The 11,680-nt window shown below is 44.2% G+C and overlaps 1 protein-coding gene across 5 annotated transcripts in view; it reads left to right on the forward strand.

The window, feature by feature from the left end:
- HCFC2 (host cell factor C2) overlaps positions 1 to 11,330 on the forward strand; it is a 67,719-nt gene extending 56,389 nt beyond the window's left edge. For 2 of the 5 annotated variants that reach the window (XM_040344254.1, XM_040344256.1), the window contains exons 14-15: positions 5,743 to 6,025; positions 10,951 to 11,047. In XM_040344254.1, coding sequence (XP_040200188.1) covers positions 5,743 to 6,025; positions 10,951 to 10,964 — 297 coding nt within the window. In that variant the 3' untranslated portion in view covers positions 10,965 to 11,047. Of the gene's footprint in view, positions 1 to 5,742; positions 6,026 to 10,950 lie in introns of all 5 variants that reach the window. The other 3 variants (XM_040344255.1, XM_040344257.1, XM_040344258.1) reach the window with 3 other exon arrangements.
- Positions 11,331 to 11,680: the final 350 nt, after the last annotated feature.

The following is an 11,680-nucleotide window of genomic DNA, read 5'->3' on the forward strand; positions in this document are numbered from 1 at the left end:
GGCCGGGGGCCTCGTTCTCACACGGCGCAGGACTGGTCTCCCATATAAACAAACCACCTGGAGGTGTAAAGCTGACGAGAACACGGGAACGCTGGGAGCACGTGAGTGGTGGATACAGGCACTCCTGGTGACACAGTTGCTTGCATCAGGCTGAACAGTGGATAGCAGCATTTCTTACTGGACTATAGTTTGGCAGTGGATGCGTTTTTTATAGTACCTCTACTTTTGTGCTTAGTACTATGTGTTCCAGGAATTCGGGGACAAAGGATACTAAAACTGGGGCAAATTCCTCAAAAAAGGCTCTGAAAGCTTCTCCATCAGGTTAAGAGGATCCTGGCCATGCCTCCACAGTGCCATCCTCCCTGGAAAAAAACAGATGTGGCTGACCAGGGTCATTGGAACTGTCAGGTGTTGCAGCTGCCTCTGACCTCCCAGCCCCTGCCTATGTTACTGAGGAAGTTCTTTCCTTAGCCCTTGTAGGTTTGGAAGAGCGGTTAGCGACTTTAATCGCATTCTCTTCCCGGGGTTAAAAGAAGCACGGTAGGTCCCCCTCTCCTGCTCCGAGTCCTCAAGCTGCAGAGCAACAGTGGCCAATAGATGATAAATCCCCCCTCAGGGGATAAGGAAGAGGAACAGACTGATGATTCCTCTTCCGAGGAATCAACTGTGGAAGAACCCCTTTTCAGCCTCGCAATCTGAAAAATTGCTAGTGCAATCCCTTAACGAGATGGTTCGTTCAGCATTTAAATTGCCCATAACAGAGCCGGCTGAGAAACCCGTTTTCTTCTTTAGGTTCTTTAAAAGCCATGCAAGCCTTTCCAGGTCCATCCTTTGCTGGAACAACTTGTATATGAGGATTGAGATCATCCAGATAAGCATTTTCTTCCTCCTAAAAAATTCTCTGTACTTTATCCCATGGAAGAGAAATTCGCCAAAAGGTGGAGTGTGCCAGCCGTTGACGCGGCTATTTCCTGTGTGAATAAAAGTCTAACTTGTCCAGTGGACAATGTTCAGATGTTCAGGGATCCAACAGATAAGAGGCTGGAATCTTTACTGAAATCCTCTTTCTCTATGGCAGGTGCTGTAGCTCATTTGTCAATCCCTAAAAGATCAAGTGAAGGGTTGTCTGACCTGCCAAGGGCATTATGTTTTGCAGTTGACGCTATTAAGGATTCTATTCATCAGGCCTCGCATCTTGCGCTCCTGTTGGTGCATATGCGAAATCCTGTGGTTGAAAAATTGGTCAGCCAAGATGCCATGCAAGAAGCTTTTGGCTGGTTTTCCATTTCACGGGTACCGTTGTTTGGGGATGATCTGGACAAATGCATCCAAAAGATTTCAAGTGGATTTCAAGTACTGTTTTATCAGTTAAATAAAGGAGTAGGCGTCCTTCTTTTAAACGGTCTTCCTCTCCAGCTCCAGGGACGTCAGCCTCTAGGCAGTAATAACGGCCTCTGCCATCAGGATCAAGAGGGAAAGCTCAAGGTCAAGTCCAGAGACACAAGAAGTCCTGGGGGCGGAAACCTACTAAACAGAGCTACAAGGCCTCCTTATGAAGGGGCGCCCCCCGCTCGATCAAGTGGGGTGAAGGCTTTTGCAGTTTTCTGGAACTTGGCAAAAGGAGATCTAGGACAGATGGGTCATCTCTACTGTGTCTGTAGGTTACAAACTAGATTTGCGAGTGTTTTTTATAGCCACGTTTTCTGAGATCAAGCGTTCCCAAAGATCCAGTAAAGAGAAGGTCTCTGTTTCTGGCACTAGACCAGTTGTTGTCTCAAGTGGTGATCGTAAAGGTTCCCACGGAGGAAAACAGATTGGGATTTTATTCAAATCTCTTCATGGTCCCAAAACCAAACGGGGATGTCAGACCTATCTTGGATCTTAAGGGTCTAAAATCAATTCCTAAATATCCGTTCTTTACTCATGGACTCAATCCGATCGGTAGTCTCCACCTTACGGGGTGGGGGGGGGGGGACTGCTAGCATTAATCAACATAAAAAATGCATATCTGTATGTGCCTATCTTCCCCACTCACCAAAGATTCCTGCGGTTCGAAGTGGAGCAGCACCATTATCAATTTGTAGCCTTGCCCTTCGGTCTAGCTACTGCACCCCGGGTGTTTACAATGGTTCTGGCCCCGCTCCTGGCAGTAATAGCATATCTGGACAATCTGCTGCTGGTAGATCAGTCGGTGGCCTGCTTGAACCAGGGTGTCCTCAGCACAGTCAAGTAACTGGGGTACTTGGGTTGGATTCTCAATCTAGAGAAGTCATCCATACAACCAGTAAAGAGGCTGGAGTATCTAGGTCTGGTCATAGATATAGAGCTGACCTTTGCCTCTGGTCCGAAAGAGAGCTGGTCCAGATGATCGACGAAGAAGGATCCCTCCGTTCGCCTTTGCACAAGGTTGTTAGGAAAGATGGTGGCCTCATTCGTAGCTGTTCCATATGCTAATTTTCAATCAAGACTGTTACAAAACCGTATCCTCTCCGCCTGGAACAAGAAGATCCAAGCTCTGGACTTCCCAATGTGCCTGACCCCAAGGGTGTACGTCAAAGCCTCAGTTGGTGGTTGGTGCCCAGAAATCTGCAGAAGGGGAAGTTTTCACTCCAGTTACCTGGAAGGTGGTTTACGACAGATGCCAGCCTTTTGGGCTGGGGAGCAGTCCAGGGAGAGATGGCTGTTCAGGGCAGATGGTCCGAAATCGAGAAGGTTTTGCCCATCAACATCCTGGAAATTTGGGTGGCACGCCTGCCTCTGAGGGTGTGAACGCTTAGGTTGCAGGATTGTCCTGTCAGGATTCAGTCCGATAATGCCACAGCAGTGGCCCATATCAATCACCAAGGGGGCACCAGGAGTCACGCAGCCCAGAGGGAGGTGAACCATATCCTGGCTTGGGCAGAGAGGCATGTTCCCTGCATTGCTGCGGTCTTCCATCCAGGAATAGAGAATTGGCAGGCGGACTCCTTAAGTCGCCAGCAGTTGTACCTGGGGGAGTGGTCTCTTCACCCCAACATCTTCCTGGCCATATGTCAAAGATGGGGACCCCGGATGTAGATCTGTTGGTATCCAGGTTCAACAAGAAAGTTAATAAGTTTGTGTCAAGGACAAGGGATCCATTAGCATCCGGGACAGATGCATTGGTAAGTCCTTGGGATCAGTTTTCACTGATTTTATGTGTTCCCCCTTATTCAGCTGTTACCGCGGCTGCTTTGCAGGATCAAGGTGGAAGGAAAGCTTGTGATTCTTGTAGCCCTGGCATGGCTCAGAAGGTCCTGGCATGCAGAAATCGTAAATATGGCTTTGGGGGACCCATGGACCCTTCCACTTTGTCCAGACCTGCTCTTGCAGGGTCCGATATTCCACCCTTCCTTACAAACTCTAAATTTGATGGTTTGGCTATTAAATCCCACATTCTAAAGAAGCAAGGGCTCTCTGGGTCGGTAGTATTTACCCTGGTAATGCAAGGAAACTGGCTTCCAGAGTCATATACTGTATTATAGAGTCTGGAAGGCATATGTGTCTTGGTGCAAAACCAAGGGTTGACATCCTTGAAAGGATGTCCTAGGTAGAATTCTTGCCTTCCTACAATTGGGTGTGGAAATAAAGCTGGCCTTGAGTACTATCAAGGGTCAGGTCTTTGCGTGTCGGTATTGTTTCAAAGACTGCTGGCTTCGCATTCTTTGGGTCTGGCCTTTTTACAAGGGGTAACGTGGATCAATCCACCAGTCAAGTCACCCTTGTGTCCATGGGAGTTGAATTTGGTTCTGTCGGCATTGCAAAAGCAGCCTTTTGAGCCTTAACGCCATGTTCCCTTTAGTTCTTTTGACTAGAAAATTGGTTTTCCTGGTAGCTATATCTTCTGCTATAAGGGTATCAGAATTGGCTGCACTTTCTTGTAAAAAGCCATATTTGATTTTTTACAAGGATTAGGTAGTGTTGCGTCCACATCCAACCTTTCTACCTAAGGTGGTGTCAGGCTTTCATTTGAACCAAGATCTTGTTCTCCCTTAATTTTTTTCCAGAACCTTGTTCTGTGGAAGAGAAATCATGGCATTCTTTAGATGTAGTAAGAGCAGTTGAGGTCTATCTGAAGGCAACTGCTCAGATTCAAATTACTGATGTTTTGTTTGTGCTGCCAGAAGGTCCCTGGAAGGGGCAGGCAGCATTGAAATATACTATTTCCAAGTGGATTCTGCTAGTTATTGTTCAGGCTTATCGTTTGAAAGGGAGAGTTCCACCTTTTCAAGTTAGAGCGCACTCTACCAGAGCAGTTAGTGCTTCATGGGCAGTACATCACCAAGCCTCCATGACTCAGATCTGCAAGGCCGCAACTTGGTCTTCAGTCCATACATTTACCAGATTCTATTGGGTGGATATAAGAAGGCATGATGATCTCCTTTGGGCGCAGTGTGCTGCAGGCGGCAGTATAGGTCCTCACGTTTGATGGGCACCCTGTTTATTTGGTGTTTCCCTCCCCTCAGATGGCATTGCTTTGGGACATGCCACATAGTAATTACTATGTGTACAATCGGAAGCAACCATACAAAAAAGCGCTGTTTGGGCCAAGTCTACTGTGGACAAAATGAAGAAATTAGGATTTTTATAACCGCTTGCCTGTAAAATTCTTTTCTTGGAGTACATCACGGGACACAGAGCTTTCGCCCCTCTTCTGGGAAAACGTCTTGCTTTGCTACAAAAACTGAGGTACTCCCGGTTTGGGAGGGGTTAGATAGGGGAGGGGACTTCCTGTCTTGGGTGTGCCAGTGTCCATAACCTAAAGGTAGGCCTATAACCCACATAGTAATTACTATGCAGCTCTGTGTCCCGTGATGTACTCCAAGAAAATGATTTTACAGGTAAGCTGTTATAAAAATCCTATTTTTTCATAAAACACATGGATTCTACCCACAACATTGTCATTACTGTCTCTTGTATAATCACCCGAGTTAATGGATACCATACAAAAGCAAATGTAAAAATGTAATTAATTTTAAAAAAATGTAACGTTTATGATGACAGATTAGTTCCAGATGGTCTGTAGCAATGCAGCATTCCACTGGGAACACAATGGGGGGAGTAAAAGGGAGACGGCCCGTGGAAGTTATTCTCAACTATACCTTGGTAGATGGGGTCTAATGCTGTTTGCGGGATCATATGTACCATTAGGCACAGTAGGTCTGAGGCAAGGAGGCATATTTTTTCTCAGTGTAGTTGTAATTGGCCACACTTGGTTTTTTCCTATCAACTCTAGAAATGCAGTAATTTTCACTTATCTTTTTTATGAATCGTCAGAGTATTCTAAGCCGGGGTAGGACCAATAAAATTGGAAAATGCTCTAGAAACACAGGGAAATCCTAGAAGAGTAGTGTTGAATTACCCACTTAAGTTTGTGTATATATATTCCAATGATTAAACTCCTGCGCTGGCAGTTAGTAAAAGTTTCAGCATAAAAATGGATTGGCCTGCGGGGAATAGGACCTAGGTGCCAGATCAATCTCGTCCTTCATGAGCCATTTGGGTCTTTTACATGTTCAGAGAGCCTCCCCGCTTTCCTCTTTTGTAGTTGTAGTGTGGGGCTTCTGGTCCACTCTGGCTGCACAGGGTCTATCTATCCCCACAAGCTTAAGAGATGTTTCTTCCATGACATTGCCACTGTAGATTGCACCTCGTTTGCTTGATTGAAAGCTTTCCTAAAGAATTTATTCTGGTTATCTAATGCAACGTGTGTAATTATTTCAGAGTGCAGACTGTGTCCATATTTCATGGGAAACCCCTTCTTCACCAACGGGAAACATTTTAGAATATTCTGCCTTCTTAGCTATACGCACTTCACTTCCTGAGGCTCAGAACCAGCTGGCATTCATGAAGATTTACAGTGGTGTGAAGACATCCTGCACTGTAACCTCTGCTCAGCTGGCAAACGCTCACGTTGACTGCAGCTCCCGACCTGCTGTTGTTTTCAGGATTTCTGCAAAGAATGAAAAGGGTTATGGACCAGCTATACAAGTGCGCTGGCTTCAAGGTAAGCACAGGAACAATTTTTATATGAATATTATTCTGCCACCTTCAGGTGAATGGACAGTGGCCAAAAAAGGCAGGAATGCCTTTCAAAGGGGCTCCCTTGGTCTTCAAAGATGCATCACATAAGGGATTAGAAGCTCTCGTCTAGGTTTCCTCTCTGATAGCAGTGATTCTGCAGCCTGCCATACCTGCAGTGGGAATTTTGGGTGAAGCATATGCCCTGTTCCTGAGACTCTGATCTGGAAGATCCTGTTTTCAGGCGGCTCCTGTTAGACAATCTAAAAGCCTTAAGGAGCTTCTGGGTTGATTCCTAGGAACAATCCACACATCCGCTTTCTAGAGTGAACAGCAGGGCTTTTCAAATTAGATGGATCTTATGCCTCAAGTGTTGGTTGGTAGAACTTCTCTGCAAGAAGCAAATTGAGTGGCTGCACTTGGAGGGCGATCACTGGTTCCCCTAAGGAGAAGGCAAAGGTGACAGACACCAGTGGAACCTTCAAAATTCAAGAAGAGTTCCTTTCATAAGCAACAACCTTCGGGTTCCAAGCAGAAGCCTCCATTCGAGTTTAGTGAGAAAAACTGGACTCCCAAATCCTCTCTTTCTGGAGGCAAATCCTCCTCACAGTGAAGGGGCGCCCTGTGCTTGCATGGGAGGGGGATGCTTATAGGCCTTCATAGCCTCCTGCATTCCAGATGTAACAGATGACTGGATCTGCAGCGTCGTATCCATAGACTGGATACTAGAGCTTTACATCTTCCCCTTCCATTTTTTATGCGCTCAAGGATATCTTCAAATCCACAACAAAGAGTGTTTGTTTTCTTTGTGATCCTGGAAAGACTGTTGTACCAGGGGATCATCACTCCTGTGCTGGCTGGAGAGCGGTCTCAACTTTTATTGCAACCTGTAAACCGTTCCCAAGCCAAACGGAGACATCTGGCCTATTCTGGATTTTAAGGGTGTTAAGTTCCTGCAAGTACAGATATTCAGGATTGAGTCCCCTTGATCTGTGATTGCTTTGCTCTATTTGTGGACTCCCTAGTTGCAGTGGATATTAAGGATGTCTATATTTGTTATTCCAGTTTTGCTGCCATTTGCAGTGGAAGATTGACTCTATCCATTTGTGGCATTACCCTTTGACCTGTCCAAAGCACCACAGTGTGGGCTCAAGATATTCCCATTGAAAGCTACCTGGATGACCTACTGCTCAGGGAGAATTTGACTCAAAAACTGTCCAGCAGACATTACTAAAAGTCCTAGAGTTGTTCAACTGGGTGCTAAACATCCAGAAGTCAGCGTTGCATATAACGCAACATCTGGAGTACCTAATCTTAGTGCTTAACATGGAGCAGGCAAAAGTGCTGCATCCACAAAAAAAAAATGCCCAGGTAAAGTCCCTGAAAAAGTCCCTCAATTCAGACCTGCATCAAGGTGCTGGGGAAAATGGTAGCTGCCTTTTGTTGCAATCCCCAGTCTCATTCCTGAGCTCTACAGCTCAGTATTCTGCGGTATGGGATAGACATCAGAAGACCTTGACTCTACATATGCATCTGACTTACAAAACCAGGTTGACTCTGGACTGGTGGATATCCACACAGATGGATACTGGGAAATCCCTCCTTCCTATGAATTTAAAGATCATGATGACGCTTGTCAGCCTGTTGTCTGGGAAGGAGTTATGGATAACCTATCTCCAACCTTCTACCTTCAGGGGTTTACAATCAGGTTGCATATGGACAATGCCATGACTGTATTCATCGACTGTCATGGAAGGGACATGAAGTTGCAGACCTGATCTTCTCTTGGGCAGAACATCACATTCCAGCCCTCTCGTTATGCACATTACTGGCATGGAAAATTGGCAGGAGAATTTTCTTATCCATCAATAGATTAACCAGGAGAATGGCCACTTGACCTGAAAGTTTTTGCAGAGATTTGTCTGCGGTGGTGGTGCCAGATTGGGAGGTCTTGACATCCAGATTCTACAACAAACTAGATAAATTTTGTTTCCCACACCAGGGATCCTCAAGCAACAGATGCCCTTGTGACTTGGGACCAGTTTTCCCTGATCTGTTTCCCTCCACTGCAGATTATTCCTCACCTATTGTGGAGGGCATTCTGGAATTAGTGCCTGCCTGGCCAAAAAGAATACAGCCATCATAAATCTTGAAAGACAAGCTACTGGCTCTTCCAGATTGACCAGATTTACTGTTTCAGTGTCCAATCTTCCATTCTGCTTTATGGTTGCTGGCTTTAACAGCAGGGCTATTTGAACCCAAATTCTGAGGGATAGGGGTGTTTCTGTCTATCCCTACTCTCCTTAAGGCTAGAAATTGACCCCCAGGAAGGGTGTACCATTGTACATAGAAGGCTTACTTCGCCTGGTGTGAGGCTTGTAAGTTTCATCCTCAACAGTATGTTGTTGGGTGCATTTTGGCTTTCTGCAGTCTGGTGTGGGATGTTTCTGGCTCCTATCATGTCTCATTCCTTGTTAACCTTTGTGTGGGATGCCTGTGCGGCCCCCCTTTGACTCCATCAGGCTTTAACTTGGTGTTGTCTGTTTTGTAGGCTTCTCCATTTGAACCTCTGCGAGAGATTCCATTGCCGTACCTTAGTTCCTCCCTGTGGTGCGCCATCGCCATGAGTTCCTCCATCAGCTTAAATTAGTTTGTCTTGGTGAACCAGGTCCTAATGGGACGGGGATATAGCTTGCTTCCAAAATAATAGAATGCATGCCTTGGCAGCATTAAGCAGATGTAACAATAGGGAGCACTTGTAGCGTTTCAATAACGTGGGGTTGGATGCAACAGAAAGGTGGCATCGTCGTCCGGCATTTGAATTTAAATTTCAAGATCAGATATTTAACCTGAAACCAAATCTCTTTGAGACTTTCACAGGACCAGAAGATGTGGAGCAATGAGCATTCCTCCCTCTGGCATCTCCAGCACAGTGAGGAGCTCTGTGGGAAAAGTTTATTTAGAGTTTTGGGTACAATGCATCATCTAGTTAAAGCGTGACATTTTGGTATCTTTTTTTTTTTTTTATTTATCTATGTATCTTTTTATTCTGCACAACATCATCTTTTATATTTTAGCAAAAATAGGTATTATATTGTGTTTATGTGCATTAAAATACATTTTAAAATAAATAAATAGCATTTTAAAAATGGCTGCACATATAATGTGTGTGACGTAAAAATATATACAATGTTTGGGGGGGGTTCTACGTAATTTTCTAGCAAAAAGTTGCTGATTTTTACATGTACAGTGGATATAAAAAGTCTACACTGTTAAAATGTCAGGTTTCTGTGATGTAAAAACAAATGAGACAAAGATAAATCATTTCAGAACTTTTTCCACCTTTAAAGCGACGTTCCACCCAAAAATGGAACTTCTGCTTTATGTGCTGGTGACCGCCACATTTGGCATGTCATTTTTTTTGTGGGGGAGCGGGTACCCTGTTTTTACAGTCACCCAGCTCCCACTTCTTCCCCTGGTGCCGGACGGAAGATCACAATCTTCTGGGACACGTCACAGGTCCCAGAAGATTGCCCGGCCACTCGCAGAGCGCCTCGCGCCTAGCTGTGAAGCCACAGCCGGGCGCCCACAGTTAGGATGCTGGGGCCGCGGAGAGGAGCATCGCTGGACCGTGGGACCAGGTGAGTGTCTGTCTGATTATTAAAAGTCAGCAGCTACACTTTTTTTTTTTTAGCTGCTGACTTTTAAATGGGTGAAACTCTCTGCTTTAATGTAACCCAAAAACTACAACTCAGTTGAACAACAAACTGAAATCTTTTTTAGGTGGAGGGAAGTAAAAATAAATTAATATGGTTGCATAAGTGTGCACACCCTTAAACTAATACTTTGTTGAAGCACCTTTTTGTTTTATTACAGCGCTCAGTCTTTCTGGGTAAGAGTCTTATCAGCTTGGCACATCTTGACTTGCCAATATTTGCCCACTCTTTACTTTCAGATTGCGAGGGCATCTCCTGTGCACAGCCCTCTTCAGATCACTCCACATATTTTCAATCGGATTCAGGTCTGGGCTCTGGCTGGGACATTACAAAACTTTAATCTTCTTCTGGTGAAGCCATTCTTTTTGTTGATTTGGATGTATGCTTTGGGTCTTTGTCATGCTGAAAAGTTCCTCTTCATATTCAGCTTTCTAGCAGAAGCCTGAAGGTTTTGTGCCAATGTTGACTGGTATTTAGAACAGTTTATAACTCCCTCTACCTTGACTAAGGCCCCTGTTCCAGCTGAAGAAAAATGACCCCAAAGCATGATGCTGCCACCACCATGCTTCACTGTGGGTATGGTGTTCTTTTGGTGGTGTGCAGTGTTGTTTGTGCGCCAAACATATCTTTTGGAATTATGGCCAAAAAGTTCAACCTTGGTTTCATCAGACCTGCTTTTGGGAGACTTCAGATGTGTTTTTGCCAAATTTAGCCGGCTTTGGATGTTTTTCTTGGTAAGAAAAGGCTTCATCTTGCCACTCTACCCCATAACCCAGACATTTGAAGAATACGGGGGATTGTTGTCACCACACAGCCAGTACTTGCCAGCTATTCCTGCAGCTCCTTTAATGTTGCCGTAGGCCTCTTGGCATCTTCCCTGACCAGTTTTCTTCTCATCTTTTCATAAATTTTGGAGGGATGTCCAGTCCTTGGTAATGTAATTGTTGTGCCATATTTTCTTCACTTGATGATGACTGTCTTCGTTGTGTTTGTTTTTCAACTGAGTTGCACAGGTCACATTAAAGGTGGAAAAAGTTCTGAAATTATTTATTTATCTTTATCTCAATTTTTTTACAACCCAGAAACCTGACATTTTAACAGGGGTGTGTAGACATTTTATATCCACTGTGAGAAATGCATGTCAGAAATGGCCTGGGCATCAAGTGGTTAATTAATACATTATGGTTTGTTACAGCAGAGAAAACGTGAAAAGCCTTGTGGAAGCGCCTTGGCAAGATTAAGCAGCAAAGTGCCACTTTCAATGGATGTTTTCCACTAATGTAACTGAAAAGGAATCATTTTCAGCGTGTACTAAGTGTAGCTATATGTTTTACTTTTTGTAATATTTTGTAAATTTCAGAATGTTTATTTTTACATTATGCTACCTGTTGTAAAGCGATACATATATAAATATATACTTTTATTCATGTGTTTTTGCAAAGGATTAGTGACATACTCAGGTGGGACTACACAGTACAGTTTCTTTGTACTGGAAACTGGCTTTGACTTCCATATTTTTTTTTAATACGTATTTGTGAGTATCTAGTTTTAAGCAATAAAATAGAGTAAAAGGGATGGACTGACGGTTACAGTGCAATACTTTAGGCACAATGCACTTCCCTGACTGCAGGGGCTCGGTGCCTATACTTCAGCATGAAATCATTAAGGAATGTGCAAGGGGAATTGTATAAAGTTCATTTAGGCATTTTACTTTTCTAGAAGAGTGTGTGTTAAATTACTTGCACTTTTCAAATAGCCTTTTTTATCAAATACGTTGTATGCAAAAAGAAACATTGGTAAAATTTATAAAGCGCTAAATTTATAGAGCATCAGTATGGTCAAATCAGTATACCAGATTATTCTGGGAGTTGTACAGACAAAATCATTAATCCAATGTTCTTAACTAGGCTTTTACTGGACTGTGC

The sequence above is a fragment of the Rana temporaria genome, chromosome 3, assembly GCF_905171775.1.
Source record: "Rana temporaria chromosome 3, aRanTem1.1, whole genome shotgun sequence".
NCBI lineage: Eukaryota > Metazoa > Chordata > Amphibia > Anura > Ranidae > Rana > Rana temporaria.